At 36.3% G+C, this 18,621-nt stretch overlaps 2 protein-coding genes across 2 annotated transcripts; one reads left to right on the top strand and one right to left on the bottom strand.

Annotated features, from left to right (window-relative positions):
- Positions 1–1,357: 1,357 nt before the first annotated feature.
- On the bottom strand, positions 1,358–11,774 carry Prp6 (pre-mRNA processing factor 6). Its single transcript, XM_088265842.1, has 18 exons — positions 11,598–11,774; positions 11,458–11,517; positions 11,192–11,315; positions 10,912–11,042; positions 9,987–10,246; positions 9,333–9,397; positions 9,032–9,227; positions 7,867–8,060; positions 6,967–7,237; positions 6,754–6,890; positions 6,295–6,372; positions 5,225–5,441; positions 4,407–4,570; positions 3,465–3,641; positions 2,765–2,898; positions 2,512–2,662; positions 2,313–2,423; positions 1,358–1,638 (listed from the first exon to the last, which is right to left on the bottom strand). Exons 1-18 carry the CDS (start codon positions 11,690–11,692, stop codon positions 1,414–1,416), a joined length of 2,790 nt encoding a protein of 929 aa, XP_088121968.1. The 5' UTR covers positions 11,693–11,774; the 3' UTR covers positions 1,358–1,413.
- Positions 11,775–17,507: 5,733 nt separating this feature from the next.
- LOC148313998 (pre-mRNA-splicing factor Syf2) lies at positions 17,508–18,619 on the top strand. Its single transcript, XM_088260633.1, has one exon. The coding sequence runs from the start codon at positions 17,710–17,712 to the stop codon at positions 18,406–18,408; it is 699 nt and encodes a 232-aa protein (XP_088116759.1). The 5' UTR covers positions 17,508–17,709; the 3' UTR covers positions 18,409–18,619.
- The last annotated feature ends 2 nt before the right edge of the window (positions 18,620–18,621 follow it).

Raw genomic sequence — 18,621 nt, 5'->3', positions numbered from 1 at the left:
AGTAATTACAATTTTGTATGTCGAAAATGTTGTCAATCAAAACAAAATGAAGAGAAAAATCATTTGAGGGATAAACCTAGATTTCATTTGAGTGCTATAATTATTATTTAATATGTGTATACAATTTAATCCATAACAGTTATACACACTACAAATATATTAAAATTACAAAGTTGTTTTTACACGTAAATATTCAATGATAACAAACAAAAATTACAATGTTTGTAATTACAAAGTTCAATTCAATTCAATTCAATTTATTCAATAATTAATATATACATTACAAACAAACATTTAAGGCGTATATATTAAAAAAAAACAAATTAAAAATTACACAAGAAGACTCTTGTTAAATGTGTAGAAGAATCTCGCTTCGGAAAACTCCTTCGGACACATGGAACAGATCAATATCCAATGTGATATTGTTCAACATAGCGGTAGCTCTTCCTACAGGCATAACCATCGGCAGGTTGGTCCTGTGTATAGGAATCTGAAACAATCTATGCCGACGCTGTCTTAGGTAACTATCGGGAACATACAGACCAATGCTCTGGATAATTTCAGGATTATCGATCATACCGCGCAACAATCGATAAAAATGCGTAATCAAATACGCATTCCTTCTAGTCTCTAAACTATTGTAGCCAAGCATACCCTGGAGAAACTGGGTCGGGTAGAGCCAAGGATAATAGCCGTACTCTCTCATGTAGAGATACCTCAAAAACTTCTTTTGGACTTTCTCTACCATAAGAGAGTACTTAAGCTCGTGTGGCCCCCAGATCATCGAGCCACTCTCGAGTCTACTTCGCACCAAGGAGTTATAAAGAGTTCTCAGCACGCGGGTATTTTCGAAAACCCTGGCAGTACGCAGAACAAATCCTAGCATTTTCAATGCATTACTACTGACTGCCTCTATATGATCGTGAAATGTCAGGGTGCTCACAAATCTAACGCCCAGATCCCTAACATTCGATGCTCGCATCAGATTTTGGTCGTTCATTTTGTAGCGATAAAATAATGTTTTTTGGGCCCTAGTGAAAGACGTGATCGAACACTTGGAAACATTAAACATTAATTTGTTTCGTCTTCCCCATTCACATATATTTGATATATCTGCTTGGAGAAGACGAAAATCGTCAAAAGTTGTCACCTTTAAGAAAGTGTACTTAGCGTAGCTATTATTGCAAAATTATTTTTAATAACAATTTTATTTTGCAACATGTAATACTTTTCCTTTTACTGTTGCTCACTGTGAGATTAATCTATGTAACTGAATATAAAATAAATGTGTTATTTTAACTTCCTGATAATTACAATCTGTTACATATACCCACTCCCACACAGAGAGATTATTGCCTTTTATAGATTGTTAAGACATATTACACATAATACACATTACATTTTGTACTTTATTTAGGTAGGAACTGGTATATCTTTAGCTACAAGTAATAAAATTTGCTCTGTATTGAGACACCAGTTGGAAATGTTCTTGGAAATTTTACACCATTGTTCGCCATGATGAGGTTCTGCAGCTTTGCATCGGTTCTTAATGTCTTCCTGTTGTGCGTCGGTACCGTGCATAACCTCAAACTTATAAAAATATGCCCAGGCGTCTCCAAAGTCTGGATCTATTTTTACCTGAAATATTGAAAAATGGTTTTTGTTACACATCAAGAAACAAGATTATGATAATGAATTATTTCATTAATTGATTCGGCAGTAATTTTTTGGTAATATCTTTCCATTTTTTATTTCACTTAAACTTGGTAAATACTAATATAAATAAAAATAATACATAATGACTAAAACCTCCACTGATAAAAAATAGGAAACAGCTCATTCTCAAGGGCACAACTATCAAATTTAGACTAAGTTTCACATTCTTCATTTTTCAAACCCTTATCCGCAACCGATGGTGCATAGGGCACTATATCATATAAAAACAGTGTTATCTTGATCGTTAACACATGAAGGAAAGGTGATCAGCTCTCCACTTTAGGTACCAGTCCAGGGTAGTATTGAATAAATATTACAGTGAAAAATCACTTATATTCAGCCATATTTACTTCATACCTCGCTTGGGAATCAAACCCGGAAACTCCAGTATGTTAGTTGAGCGTGCTGACCATTACACTACGGAGGCGGATACGGAGATTCACATACAGTGTTTGATAATAATGTTGAATGTGCCAAAATATGTATTACATTAGATTCGAAAAACTAGTGGTATTTACCAAGTAACAGTTAAATATAAAACAGTGAATTGTATTTATGTACAACATTTTAGGTTATGAATATGGTAAAATACTAACTGTCCTGTTGAACCAGTCTCTGCATTTTTGGTGCTTTCTTTCGCACCAAAAGAGTTTGGATACAGCAAGTAAAACATGAGCATCATGTTCACATTTCTTCAAAGCATCCACCTGTGGAAACAATGCTCATTAAAGATAAATTTATTTTAATATATCTCATCTTAAATTCAATAGTAACAATCGCAATAATTGGACATACACTTTTGGTTTTCCTTTGTGGTCTAGCTTCCAAGAAAATAGCTTCGGCCCAAAGTAATCCGGAGTTTGGACAATCCTGGAGGGCTCGCGCCATCAAAGTGTTAGCTATTTCCAGATGTTTCCCCCGAATTTCAACACGAATTGCCTCTAACCTAGAAAAATATAGTATTGTTTACATATTTCTTAAAACAATGATATATCATGAAAGAAAATATTTGAAAAATAAAGAATGTAAGAATAAGAAAAAAATGTACCAAATATCAGGAACCTTCGGATTTTTAAGTCTAGCTTTTTCCAGAATCGATCGTGTTTTGGTAATTAGTCCACGTTTTTCTTCTAGCGCCGATAGGAGGGTCCACAAAGGAATGGAATTCGGATTCAGTTTAATCTGTCGGGAACAATAACATTCTTATTAGGTTAAAATAAAATGATAAAATATACTCTTGAATATAAAAAAAAAATTAAATGTCAAGACTATTATTGACATCTCAACATAGAGATGCGGAATTGCATGTCTGGGTATTTATAGGTTTTATGATGTGTCATTATATAGTTTAATTGATCACTTTATACACTGTGTAACATTTGCCATTCTACATATGACTGACCTTTTTGCGAAGCGCGATCTTTTTGTGAAGCCGTGCAACATTTTTTGCAACGGTGCGCAACGTATACATACCCAGTATGGTTTTTTTTTTTTATTTCGTTATATGTGGAAATTCGTTATTACGAATGAATATTTTTTGGTCCCTTGGATTTTGTTATATCGCGATTCTACTGTATGTTGCAAGTGACAATGCATGAGGTTTTTCCCAGATGAGACTTCAAAGGTGACATATATGGTTGATTTATATCATCCATTTGGATTTAACTCATGAGTGAAACAAATCTATGAACAAAATACGGACACACTAAAAAAAATTTGAAATTAAAATAAATAAAAAAAATGCTTACTCCTGTATTGTATGAATTATGTGCATTGTCCAACTGCCCAAGCTGTTCTTCTATCTGACCCTTCATCATGACCAGCTTGGGGAAATCTGGATACACTTTAATAGCTTCGCCCAACAGCTCGAGAGCCACATCCAAATTGTTCAACGCCCATTCCAGTTTAGCTGACTTCATCATAACCTGTTTAGAAGAAAAACAAGACACTAAAAAAACTGTTCAATTCATTCTATCTATATAGACTATATGATAGATACTAATTATTTAAATTTGTTTCGATTTAAGACTTTCCCGGAATTATTTATTAAGACTTTGCATGCCTACTACACGGATCCGTGTATCATGCGTCTAGCCCATGGTGCCCACTACATGGATCTGTGATCCAGCATACAAATGTGTTAGTCTATTGCGTGCACTAATGGCGGGAGTTGGATACATGGATCTGCGTGATAGGTATAAATGGGCAAATATACCACAATTTTTTTTTATAAATAATGAATTTAATTGGTAACAAAGACACTTATTACTACTGGAAACAAGAAAAAAAAATCTCGCATTTTTTAAAGAAATCACATTTTTTTAAGGCAGTGAATGTGTTAAAGTAGCTTCTTCTTTTAGTTTTATAACTCATATAGTACATACATATATACTTATGATTAACTTTTTTCATTTTCATTTTTAAGTTTTTTGATATCAGTTAAAATCAAATATTAGCACTTTTAATATATTTATATTTTTGATATCTATTGTATTCTTTCCCTTTATTATAACCTAAAATAAAAATTTTACCCACATACAGGCCTTTGTGGGATATATTTTTTTTATTAATATATATATTTTTGTACTATGTAGTACTATTATATTGTGAAATGCAAAAAAAAACATTGCATTGGCAATATAAATAAATTAATTTATCGTATTGGATTTGGAGACAGTTTGAAGGCTTACCCTGGGAGTAGGAGCTGAGGCTCTGGCCTTAGCTAATAGTCTCCTAGCTCTGTCGTACTCCTGGTTTTCACTCTCCAGCTTGACAGCCGCTAACCAGATCTCTTCAGAGTTCGGGTTGGCCTGGAAAGCCAAAGATAGAATTCCTCTTGCCGCTGGTACATCACCTGTGAAGTAACAATATTTTATTATACTTTATTTTTTTTTTAAATAACTAGGTTCTCTGTTTTTCTGACAGCAGAAAAAAGGGGATAAATTTGCTAGTTTCTCTGTTTTCTCAGCTGAAGTTTTTCGGCTGAGAATTAGTTAGTTTATTATTACATAGTTAGTTTTCATCCTTCTTTTTTGTTTTTTCGATTCGACTTGGATTATTTGTTGACTGGGCACGCTCCATATATAAAATGAAGCCCAATGGACTACTTTTATTAAAATAATAATAAAAAAAACTGTTTTTATCTTCCATCAGTTGAGATATCCTATGCACAGATAATTCTGCCAAGTCACATTGCACTACTATCCAGGCTTTTGAAATTGCAAACTCAAGTCATAAAAGTGTAAAAGGGAAACTTGATGGAATTCTCACTTGTACTTATGTGCGGTCCATATAGAAATTTACTCAACATATTGATGTAACACGCAATGTTTAATTTCAATTCAAGGCCAAGAAGTAGACCATATATTCTAAATAAAAAAGAAACCACTACACATTCTAAAAAAAGATTGAGCTTCAACAGATATCTAGCTTTGAGCACGGCCGAGTGCGTTGTGATTTGAGCGTTTAAGATCTAGGCCTTAAATGATTCAACGGAATTATAACATACCCGCCATCCATTTGGACTTAGCTCCCATAAGCCAAAGAACCTCGGATTTCGGACAGTGGGCGACGGCCCTTTGCAGGAGGGCTTCCAGGGAGGCTCGGGAGCCGTGGGAGCGCTCCAGGTGAGCAGCTCGGAGCCAGATGGACTTCTTGGAGGGAAATACGCTTAGGGCGTGTCCGTACACCGCACGGGCACATTCAACTGCTCCTTGAGTAGTACACTGGAAGATATTATAAATTTCATTAAGCAGTGACTAGCAAACGATTCAGTGACAAATACATACACAAATGATCAAAGATAACATTTTCTAACAGTTGCTTGTTATGTAAGGTTTATGTATCAGGATTCAAATATTAGGTGGACTAACACGCCATTATTTTGAAACAGTGCCACGTGTTTAAGATATCTTCAACGAGACAATGTATGCCCTCACTCAGCAAAAATGACCCGTGAAAAAATCCTAAAGTGAGAAGTTATACCACACTCTTCATATTCACTAGATCAGTTCCATCTAACTATCATCTATTTCGGTGTATAGAACAAGGTTTGAAAGATAAAAAAATCTGAAATGTAGTCGATGTTGAGAAATACCTCATCCGATATTTCAATTCAAAACCACTAGATTTTAAATTAATTAAGATAATAAATTAACAAAATAGATAGGAAAAGGTTACCAATAATGATGGCAATTATATTTTCTAATTTAACCAAAACAATTTTTTTAATAATATTTTAATACGGCACTGCAAAACGATAGTTTAATTCCCGGTCCACCTAATACATAACCTTAAATAATATGATTTTTAATGTATAACCCTTGTACACATTACCATAGTGTGGCATTTATGAGTCTAGCTGATGATTACAAATACATAACTTGTTCATAGAGACACAGGTTTTTGTTTTTGTTTTCAGACATACACAGAATCACCACTAGGTATTCACATGAGATATGCATTTGTCGCGTGATAGATATGTGACAATTTCTCTACATGTGGACACAGAATTATAAAAATCACAAGGTTCTATTGTACTAATAATATTTATGTATTGAGTTAAAATATAATACTGACATGTTCTGCATCTTCCATCCATGTGTGCTTTTGATCCTCAGTTTCAACTCCGTGTCCTATAATCGAGCGTACAATAACCTGAAAAATAAAAATCATACATATAAACACGTATTATATTTTTATATACTTCTGCGTCCGCCTCCGTAGTGTAATGGTCAGCGCGCTCGGCTACCATTCTGGAGGTCCCGGGTTCAATTCCCAGGGGGGGTCAAATAAATATGAGTGATTTTTTCACTCTAATATTTATTCAATATTACCCTGGACTGGTACCTGAAGCGGAGGGCTGATCACCTTTCCTTCGTGTGTTAACGATCAAGATAACACTGTGTTTATATAATGCAGTGCCCTATGCACCATTGGGGTGCGGATAAGGTTGAAAAATATACTTCTGAAGGTAAACAAAAATGTGTCATTACAATCAGATATTTATGCTTAAAATGATAAGCTGCATAATATCACCTGACAAGTTTGCGTAGCCCCAGACTTTTCTGCCTCCATAGCTTCTTTGAACCAGTGTTCTCTGTTAATTTCAACTCCATTAGCACTTAGCGAACTTATAGCACGATCGATAATCTTCTCTACCATATTGATATTTCCTGCAAACAAAACGTTTATCAAAGTATACAAATTATAGATAAACATACAAATTAAATTAAATTCCTAGATTCTAACCATTTGCTTCCTCCAGTTTGGCAGCTGTGACCCAAATTTGCCGGTCAGTGGGAATATTCTCTCTCGCCTTGTTCAACACCTTCCTGGCATTCTCGTATGTTTCCAGGCGGGCGAGTGCTAACCATAACTCTACGCTGGTAGGACAACATTCCACAGCTCTGGACAGCAAAATCTTTGCATCCTCGGGGTTTTCTAACTCTACCGCAGCCTTCCACAGCCGGACCGAGTTTGGTATATGTTCCAGTGCCTTGCGATATACTCTTTGCTTTGCCTGAAATGGAAATAAAAGTAAATTATAAAATACATACTTGAAAGTGGTCAGGTTAGGAGTCTAAACAATCGGCAAGTATGTATGAGATGCATGAACGTGGAAGAGGCAAAGAATGTTTGCAAGGACAGAGTGGTGTGGCGTTCTATTCTCTCTGACTACCCCTGTGGGGAAGCGGCGTGATGGTTAGTTAGTTAGTTAATACATACTTTTAAATATATTTTTTTTAAATGCAAAATTACAGGTATTCTCTGCGTTTTAGCTACACTCTTTTATTAACCTTTTGCTACAAACAGTGTGCCACGTGTATTTGGATTTAGCATTTGGATGGCTTAAGCGATCACTTTATAGACCATTCCATCTTCATTCATATAAAAAGAATGATAGATGTTTCATTTCCAGTTGAGAAACCTATAATATTGAAATATCATTGTTAGGATAAATAATCTAGTGTAATAAATAATATTGATACTAAGATAATATTTTAATAAATGGCACAATATAAATTATTATTCTGTTAGGGAATTCGAAAGGTTAATATTGGATACATAAAGTCGATCATAACTAAATGAGTGTTCAATTAAATGTAAGAAGGAAAATATTTTATTTAAAATATGTAACGGAGGTGTGACCTTAGTTTCCACCTCCAGGTCGGCCGCCTTGATCCATATCCTCACGCTGGTGGGGGCGTGGCGCGCCGCTTGCGCTATGACGGCCCTCGCCGTGTCCCGCGGCTGCAAGCGGGCGGCTTCCAACCACAGCTCCTCGCTACTTGGATTCACCTCGCAGCCTTTCATTATCAGGTTCCGAGCAGACTGGACCTTACCTGATAAATAAACACCAAACATTTCATGTACCACATAAATGATACATAGTATCATGTTTATCAAAAGAAAAACATAATAATTTTGATTACTAAAAAGACACAGAAAACACTGTTTCTTCTTCTTCTTCTTTTTCTAGATCCTAAGGATCTGTTTGTGCCTCCGCTTGTAGCTCTTGGGATGTTGACTCCCAGCTGTCTTTCCACCTTTTTGGAGGTCTTCGTCCTTCAGGGATTCCTTGAAGGGTGATACATGGAAGTCTGTCATCTGATATTCTGTTTACATGATCATTCCAGTATCGCCTTCTGCGCATGCTGCGGATGTCGGTATTTCTTACTCGGTCTCGCAATGTGTTTCCGGTAATGGATCTGAGAGTCTTCATCTCGGAGGTTCGAAGTCGAAAAGAAACACATTATAATTTAACCAGTTGCCAGTTTATCCTGAGCGTGATTCGGGCAAGGAGTTTGTGTTGTATTCATGAGTCCTAGTGCAGCTCGGGCAAATAGTATTGTAACTTGGTGGTATTGATTTGCCCGAGCCAAATATATTTATGTTTTTATTTTTATTGACTAAGCCGAGCAGTGTTCTGGTAGTCCTGTTTCGAGTCGTTTAGTGATGATCTCCTGCACTGACAAATTTTCTTGCCAAAATTTAACTGTTAACTGGTTAAAAATTAAAAAGGTGGAAGAGACATATTTGTTAAAATAATAATTATACAGTTTTTCATCAGTATAAATGCTTTCTTTTATTATCCATCTCTATAGTTGTTTATAGATTTTTTTTTATCCATCTGTATTAATACTATCAAAATTTGTCTACCATTCGGTTGAAACTTGGACAGAAATGACACAAATTTGTGATGTTTTCAAAACGAGATTCAAACCCTAGATCTCAAATCTGAAATCACTCAATAACGACTCGACTTATTACATAAATAATTAAGTAATTTTACACAAAATATTTTTTAATGTACCTGTGACTTCTTCCAATCGTGCACTGGCAATCCAAGCAGGAGGATGGTTGGGATTAGTTTCCCTAACAGACTTTAGTAAAAGTCGAGCTTTCTTTATGTCGTTAATATCACCTCCATAGGTTGGAATCATGGACTGTAAATCTGTCAAATACCCTTTGGGATCCACTACCGTTTGACCCGTTACTGAATCAGAGACCTGGTGAATAAAAAAAAACATATTGATCATCGACATGAAAAATATTAATATGTCATTGAAAAGTGTATGATTATGGAAATGTAGCAAACAAAGCCTGTGGTTTACCTGAGATAATTTTACATTCATCAGTGTATTCCTAGCTTGTCCTATTTTACGAAGATCCATATCGCCTAGAATATAAATACTCTTATTAGTACAATAAAATAAAAATCATTTGTACATTATATTATGCCATATAAAAGAAAACAGAATACTTATAAAAAATTATGAAATGGATAAAACTGAAAAATTTGAAATTCTGCAAAAATTGGTTCATCCAAATAATAGTAAAAATCTATTAAAGAGTAAATTCTTATTCAGTAAATTTTATAGTCACCGTGACGTTTGCCTCATAAATTTGTTTTACTATTCTGTCTTTACCTCCGCAGTGTAATGGTGAGCGCGCATGGCTACCGTGCTGGAAGTCCCGGGGTTTGATTCCCAGAGGGGCCAAAAAAATAAAAGTGATTTTTCACTCTTATATTTATTCAATATTACCCTGGACTGGTACCTGAAGCGGAGGGCTGATCACCTTGCCTTCATGTTTTAACGATCAAGTTAACACTGCGTTTATACAACGTAGTGCTCTATGCACCATTGGGGTGCGGATAAGGGTTTGAAGATTCTTTCTCCACTCATTCAATTCATTTGCCAAAACTATCACAATACACCTTTCCACTCTTCACCTTATTACTTTTCCGATTTGGGTTGCTGCAATACCTGTGGGCGTGAGCATGCCGGGCGTGAGGACTCCCGGAGTCATGGACGCCAGTCCCGAAGAAGGGTCGAGGCTGGTGGAGGTGTCGCCACCGAGGTTGCGCGACAGCACGCTGTCCGGAAGGGGGGTGAACTTCTCAGCGCGGGGGTTCCTCTGCTTCCTGTTTCGGGCGTCGCCCACTTCGGGGATCGAGGCCCATTCGTCTTCAGATACGGTGACCAGCTCCCGTTTCAGATCCGAGAATTGCTGCTGAATCTTTGGCCTTGAAAAAAATTCACCAAATAAAGCAGCAATCACAATGCTAATAAAATAAATGCTATATAAGATCATAACTATATTTTGTATTATATTATGGGATTTTATTTCTCTCCCAAATACCTAGAATATGTTCTTACTTCGCTTTAAGTTATATATTATATTAATACATTGTTTGCGGGAAACGTACAAAAGCGTGTTTTACATACTGTTGGTAGAGAGCGGGAGATGCTTATAAACATTATATTTGCTTACTTTTGATAGAGCGCGAGAGATGCCAAAAAACAATGTACAGATCAGAATCGGATTTGCGGATACTTGTGATTAGTATACGACCCTAATTATGTAGTATACTAATTAGGGTCGGGGTTGATGAAAAAACAACCCGACAACAATGTGTTAATACAAAAATGAAAAATCACTTGTATTTATTTTGATCCCTTGGGAATCGAATCTTGGACCTCTAGCACGGTAGCCAAACACGCTAACCTATGAAGGTGGACAATTTATTAATTGTCTATCCCATTAACATAAATGTGCAAATAATATCCCCATAACATAAATTGAAAACAATGAATATATGTAATATATATAACAAATTAATATATAAGAGAATCTAAAAGATAAAATAAATTAGCTTTAAATATGATAGTCAAATGCTTGTCTGTTTACCTTTCTTGGCGGTATCTTTCCAAGTCTTCCTTCAGTCGCTTCTCCCTATATTCCTTACGTTTTTCGTCCATTCGCTTATCAATAGCCTCGTAAATGGCATCTGCTTCCGCATCATCTTTATCGTAAGGATCCTACAAATGACAAAAAACAACATTACAATCAGTATGTCACTATATTCTAGTTTTAATATAGGTTGCAAAAATTAAACTTAAATTATCCACCAAAATTTAAAAACAAGTTATTGATACTAAAATAAAAATGACATAAACTTAAAATGTACCTTAGAAAAGAGGGATCCACTGTATCCGGAAAATTCATCATAATTAGAATCATTTAAATCTTCATCATCATCTTCTTCATCGTTCTTTTTGCGTTTTGTTGGAGGTGGAGCATGTCTATCATCGCTAAAGAAAGAAATAAAATGGTACTTAATATATTAATAGATAATAGTGAACCATTGTTAATCTAACATAACTTTCAGCACTTGCATACAATAATGTTAAGGTCCTGCTTGATAGTATAGTATAGATAATATTTAACACTTACGACACATCGTTGGCATCTCGTGCAGGTCCTATATCAGACCGAGTTGTGAATCCAGTGGCACTGTAAAATGAACACTCAATAAGTATGGAAATAACAAATGTATGAAAAATATGCATAAATAGAAAAATAAAGATACTTACCCTCTTCCAACTCCGGCGACATAACCTAGCGGTGCAGGAATTCCGAGGAAGTGTTTTTTATTACGGTTGACAAATGCTTGCGGAGGAACCGACATTATTTATATTCAATTGATAAAAGTACAAATAAAACAAAATGTTGACAAAACGTTGCTTTCCGTGAGCAAAATGTCAGTTTGACAATGCAAATAGCAATAGACAATATATATTTTTTCCAAAGTAGGAATACAATTTATTTAAGTACTTTTCGTAAGCACCTTATCCCCACCTTCTTACTGTCAATTTCGATTTGGAACCGAATATTGACCCGGTAGAGAGGTGTAATAAAATACCGTAATTATGAAACATAAAAACTACTGTAACAGCGTTGAATTTAAAATTGAGGCCTTTAAAAGTAGCGAAATGGTAGAGAGGAGAGGGGGGTACAACAAGCATATAAATATTTAATTACTCCGTTTGTTAGTTTGATTGTTAATGAATTGTAAATAAATCAGTCTACAGTTAAATACACTAAAGAACAATCAGTATTTAACTTAAAATACTATTAACTTAATTCTAACCTACGTTACAACTCTATTTAGGAAGAAATTATAAAATGAAATATTTTTTGTTACTGATTTGGAAATAGTTGAATGACTAGACGTAAGAGTGGGACTATATTCTAGAAGACTGCCTCAGGTACATAGTTGCGTAGAGTCAACCTGAAGATAGCTGGCACCAATAATTATCCGTCTCAGTACGAATGCCTAGGTCCAAAATGTCCACGTCTGAATGAGAAAGCCTCCAAGTCTGAGTATGGCCGTCAATTGTTATATTAGCTGACTAACAGATAGCAAGTAGCATTTGCAAATTGAAATTAAAATAAATCAACATACGATTCTCCAAACAATATTGATATATTGCATAATCTGGGTGTTTAAAATATTACATTAAAAATCGTTTTTCTTCCCATTAAAATTTTCACTTCTAGGCGCGCAGATAGATCATTTGTTCGTTATCAGACAAAAAATAATAATAATAAAACGACGGCGGGTTTCTTCAAAGCCTAACCTTTCTTTAGAAAAATATATTTTTACTATTTCGAATTGTAAAAGAATTTTGCTTCGGAACAATGATAACAGACCATCAATGTTTACGATGGGTAAGACCGGCAATTTAGCAATAATGCATTTCGTCGTCCGCGTCTAGGGTCGTTGAAAACGGGCCGACCCACGGACCCAAGGCTACGATCATAAATATTATGCCGCCTTTGTAACTACCCTCGCGCCGCCTCTCGGGAGTGGAAGGCAGAGAGAGGATAGAACGCCACACTACCTTGTCTAATTTCCGCCATCTTTCCTTGTACGTATCCACAAGGTACTCCCGTATGTACTGGCAATACATATGGATGAATAAACAATATATATATATATACATCACGCTCTAAGTTCCATTTAGGAAACTTGAAATAGCAATTAAAATTGAAAATTAAACTTTACATTAAAATCAACCTTGTCAGGAATCGAACCTGAACTTCGAGTGGTTGACAAACGCGTCGACCACTACTCTGAAAGGAGTCTCTATTAATTCATTATTTTATGTAATAATTATAAGTTAATCTAGTTATTATAATCAGTTAATTAAGAATCAGTTAGTTAATAATAAGTCGTGATATAATTAGTTTTGTTAACTTTTAATTATTTGTAAGTCTATAACTCGGTTACTATTAACTAGTAGTTGTGGACACCATATGCTCCACCTAGGGAGCAGATATGGGTTTAAGATTATAGTAAGTAAGCTACGATAAGATTATTCTTAAGTTAACTAGGGTAAGGAGTAAGCGAGAGGGGTAGTACGACCCTCTTGCTCTAGCAACAGTAGGGGTAGGACGCGAGCTGAAGACGCCTCACGCGAGTCGACGAAAAATCCCCGACCGCGCAGGTCGAACGCGCACGCCGTCGCGCTCGGCCCGAGCCCAAACTCGGCACTTCATCAGCTAAGTGCTCAGCCGCGAGGAGAAATCGTGTGAAGTGAAAAGTGTTCATTTCTCCAAGACACGATGTAGCCAGCGCTACAAGGCCATCTTCCAGCCGCGAAGATGCCTCATCCCTCATCCTTCACATCGAGGAACGCCAGATTCCTTCCAACAGCGAAGGAACTGCTCATCTAGGACGTCCGCCGTCCACCCAGGAACACTAGATTCCTGCCCCTCGAAGACCGCCCAGCCTACAACCTGTGGCCGTCACGCCCAACGGGATTCCACAACCCCGGAGCCGTTCATGGCTCATAACTGTGGAACAATCTCAATCTTCGTTACGGTGTTTCGTTAAGTGAATCAGTGAACAAGACATGAGCTAGAAAAGTGAACTTTGGACTGTGTTGAGGACCTTTCGTTTAGTATAAGCTATTTTCTAAGTGTTGTAATCTAGGGTAAGTCATTTTAATAATATGTCTACGTAATCGATTAAACCATGTACATGAAACATTCAAGTTTTAATTATCCTTCCCCCTTTTACCTTTATATTGATTGTAATTGTATTTAATTCGATGCATACTTCCTCCGGGCTCAAATAAACAAAGATTAAATTCATTCAGATTAGAACTTAACAAGCGCGATATTAATATATTGTACATAGCGAGGTAACACGGTACACGAGGCTTCCTTTTCCGCGGATAATCGAGTTCCCGGAATTTGTATTCGCCGCCCCGCGAGAACGATCAATGGCGATTTCCCCCCATTATCTCTCCAGAACGTAGCCGTCAGGATGATTTCCCTCCGAAATTATCGATCAAACCCCTTCTCTATGTCCGAATAGTAATCCCGAATAATCAGAGTGTTGTTAATTGGCGCCCAACGTGGGGCGCGATTTGATTAGTTTTGCGCCCTCTAGCAAAACCAATAAAATCGGAAAAATCAAGTGCGATTTTCCTTACTCATGCCCTGAAACGTATAAAAATTTTCTCGTCTCAATGCTCCTTCGACTAGCCAAATTAATATTATAAGTACGATCTTATTTTCTTAATTATGCTCGATCCTCTTAAATTTTATGCATCACATTTCTTTCGCATTTAATGACAATCTCTTGCACCCGAATTTTGGCTATTTTTATTCAAAAATATCCTGGCGCCCTTAATTAAATTCTTATTGTAATATGCGATTATAATTGTAATTTTCTCGAGTTGACGATAGCAAATTATGTTTACGTAATGTTTTACTCAAGCGAGAGTACAACGGCTTTCATATTCTCAAAAAAATCGCACAATATAGTTAAATAGAAACGATAGAATTAGTAATTTTTTTTCCCCTCGTTCGAATAATTTCCATTTGTAAAATCGCGATTCTATGTCGTAATTATTGAAAAACGATACAACTTAATTATGGTTACATAATGTTTTGATAAAGAGATATCGAAATAGGTTAAAGTTTTAAATCATTATTGCATGAATTACGTTTTGAAGAATAAATTATTTTATAGATTCTTAAAATCCCATATTATTTTTATCAACGGAAGGTAATTTTAAACGGAATTGTTTCATGTACCTAATCACAACGACTTGAAAAGATGCTTATATTTTTGATAATTATCGTTAGTTTTCTCAGTGACAAAACAAATGCGAATTTTCATATTGTTATCGAGAAGATTAACTCGGATTTAGTCATTAAAACAGGGAACCTGCCGATTGGTAAGTTATTCGCCAAGAGGTTGGTTCGAAATTTCAAAAGGAGGAAAAAAGAAAATCACTTTAAAAAAAAAAAATATCTAAATTTTTCCAATAATAATTAAACAATCGCGTTACCTAATTTCTAACTGCTTTAATTAATTCCTTTCTCTAATGTATATTTTAAACATTCCAAGGGGTGGCGATTGATATATTGCATAATCTGGGTGTTTAAAATATTACATTAAAAATCGTTTTTCTTCCCATTAAAATTTTCACTTCTAGGCGCGCAGATAGATCATTTGTTCGTTATCAGACAAAAAATAATAATAATAAAACGACGGCGGGTTTCTTCAAAGCCTAACCTTTCTTTAGAAAAATATATTTTTACTATTTCGAATTGTAAAAGAATTTTGCTTCGGAACAATGATAACAGACCATCAATGTTTACGATGGGTAAGACCGGCAATTTAGCAATAATGCATTTCGTCGTCCGCGTCTAGGGTCGTTGAAAACGGGCCGACCCACGGACCCAAGGCTACGATCATAAATATTATGCCGCCTTTGTAACTACCCTCGCGCCGCCTCTCGGGAGTGGAAGGCAGAGAGAGGATAGAACGCCACACTACCTTGTCTAATTTCCGCCATCTTTCCTTGTACGTATCCACAAGGTACTCCCGTATGTACTGGCAATACATATGGATGAATAAACAATATATATATATATACATCACGCTCTAAGTTCCATTTAGGAAACTTGAAATAGCAATTAAAATTGAAAATTAAACTTTACATTAAAATCAACCTTGTCAGGAATCGAACCTGAACTTCGAGTGGTTGACAAACGCGTCGACCACTACTCTGAAAGGAGTCTCTATTAATTCATTATTTTATGTAATAATTATAAGTTAATCTAGTTATTATAATCAGTTAATTAAGAATCAGTTAGTTAATAATAAGTCGTGATATAATTAGTTTTGTTAACTTTTAATTATTTGTAAGTCTATAACTCGGTTACTATTAACTAGTAGTTGTGGACACCATATGCTCCACCTAGGGAGCAGATATGGGTTTAAGATTATAGTAAGTAAGCTACGATAAGATTATTCTTAAGTTAACTAGGGTAAGGAGTAAGCGAGAGGGGTAGTACGACCCTCTTGCTCTAGCAACAGTAGGGGTAGGACGCGAGCTGAAGACGCCTCACGCGAGTCGACGAAAAATCCCCGACCGCGCAGGTCGAACGCGCACGCCGTCGCGCTCGGCCCGAGCCCAAACTCGGCACTTCATCAGCTAAGTGCTCAGCCGCGAGGAGAAATCGTGTGAAGTGAAAAGTGTTCATTTCTCCAAGACACGATGTAGCCAGCGCTACAAGGCCATCTTCCAGCCGCGAAGATGCCTCATCCCTCATCCTTCACATCGAGGAACGCCAGATTCCTTCCAACAGCGAAGGAACTGCTCATCTAGGACGTCCGCCGTCCACCCAGGAACACTAGATTCCTGCCCCTCGAAGACCGCCCAGCCTACAACCTGTGGCCGTCACGCCCAACGGGATTCCACAACCCCGGAGCCGTTCATGGCTCATAACTGTGGAACAATCTCAATCTTCGTTACGGTGTTTCGTTAAGTGAATCAGTGAACAAGACATGAGCTAGAAAAGTGAACTTTGGACTGTGTTGAGGACCTTTCGTTTAGTATAAGCTATTTTCTAAGTGTTGTAATCTAGGGTAAGTCATTTTAATAATATGTCTACGTAATCGATTAAACCATGTACATGAAACATTCAAGTTTTAATTATCCTTCCCCCTTTTACCTTTATATTGATTGTAATTGTATTTAATTCGATGCATACTTCCTCCGGGCTCAAATAAACAAAGATTAAATTCATTCAGATTAGAACTTAACAAGCGCGATATTAATATATTGTACATAGCGAGGTAACACGGTACACGAGGCTTCCTTTTCCGCGGATAATCGAGTTCCCGGAATTTGTATTCGCCGCCCCGCGAGAACGATCAATGGCGATTTCCCCCCATTATCTCTCCAGAACGTAGCCGTCAGGATGATTTCCCTCCGAAATTATCGATCAAACCCCTTCTCTATGTCCGAATAGTAATCCCGAATAATCAGAGTGTTGTTAATATGTTCGAAATCAATTTTGATGGTAATTTTTAATCAGCTACAAAATAGCAGAGTATCAATTTACTTTGAAATATTAAATCCATGTAGGTAGGTGCTAACTTGAAAGGACCTCTGCCAAGCTTTTAATGTCTATTGTTTATGATTCATCATGTATACACATATAATTAGTCTGTGTCTATTCATCTAAATTAGTTAGTCTGTGGTATTCATCTACAAGTTCAATTTGACTCACTTTCATGTCAGCTGTCAAGATATTTTGTTTTTTTACACACTTCGTTAAAGTAAATAATAAGTTTGATCGCATTTTCATTTTTAAGTAAACGAATTTTTATCCAAAATGGGCGATGCTGAGACTCAACCTTCGACTGCAAAATCCTTCGCAGAAAAACAAGCAGAGCGCATGAAAAGATTGAAATCATTACATTCTGCTAGAAACGAAGCTCGTAATCATAACCATCAAGAAGTCGTCGCTGAGGATGCACGTAACAAATTACCAGCTAACCACGAGTCATTGAAACGTCAAGCTGAATGGTTATTACTAGATCAAAAATCGAGAGAGGAGGCTAAAGCAATCGGCGTGAACTACGATCAGGCAAAACTGCTCGAAATATCAGCGTTGGAAGCCGAAAGATTAGAAAGAAAGAAGAAGAAGAAAAACCCAGACGAGGGTTTCTCCACATACGAGCAAGCCACGATAAGACAGTACAACCGCTTGGTAAAAAATATGGGGGCTCCTAACTTCGAACAGTATGAAAAAGAAAAGCGAAGGTACGGTGACGCATTTTATGGTGGACCCAATGTCATACTCCAAGGCACGCACAAAGACAAGAAAGACGCTGTGGACAAGTTAGTAGAAGACGTAGAACAACAGATTGCCAGGAGGCAGAAGTATTCAAGGAGGAGAACACACAATGATGATTCGGACATTGATTACATCAATGAAAGAAATGCCAAGTTCAATAAGAAACTCGAAAGATTTTATGGTGAACACACTATTGAAATCAAGCAGAATTTGGAGAGAGGAACAGCCATTTAATTGTTTTATTTCAAGTAATTGCAATCGCTCAGCTCTTTTTCCTCTTTCAAGCAGAGGCATTAACGCTTCACAAGGACGATGCAGTATAACATTTATTTGGTGAAAAAATAGTATCATTGAAACACCAATTATACAAAATATTTTCAGTGTATTTATCCATGTGTTTTGTTCTGTATAATCTAATCTAAATAAAGTGTAAATAAGTTACAAACT

Source organism: Brachycentrus maculatus, unplaced genomic scaffold (assembly GCF_059751285.1).
Source record: "Brachycentrus maculatus isolate JH-2025_06_01 unplaced genomic scaffold, ASM5975128v1 h1tg000003l, whole genome shotgun sequence".
Taxonomy (NCBI): Eukaryota; Metazoa; Arthropoda; class Insecta; order Trichoptera; family Brachycentridae; genus Brachycentrus; species Brachycentrus maculatus.
This window is presented reverse-complemented; position numbering and strand designations above follow the sequence as displayed.

What these genes read in the sequence shown, in the direction of transcription:
- Prp6 (XM_088265842.1), bottom strand. Translation starts at nt 11,692, where the DNA reads ATGTCGGTTCCTCCGCAAGCATTTGTCAACCGTAATAAAAAACACTTC. An exon ending in CGAGATGCCAACGATGTGTC is followed by an intron (nt 11,316 to 11,457) that starts GTAAGTGTTAAA and finishes TTCTTTCTTTAG; the next exon opens with CGATGATAGACATGCTCCAC. An exon ending in ATAATTCATACAATACAGGA is followed by an intron (nt 2,899 to 3,464) that starts GTAAGCATTTTT and finishes TGTTCCCGACAG; the next exon opens with ATTAAACTGAATCCGAATTC.
- LOC148313998 (XM_088260633.1), top strand. Translation starts at nt 17,710, where the DNA reads ATGGGCGATGCTGAGACTCAACCTTCGACTGCAAAATCCTTCGCAGAA.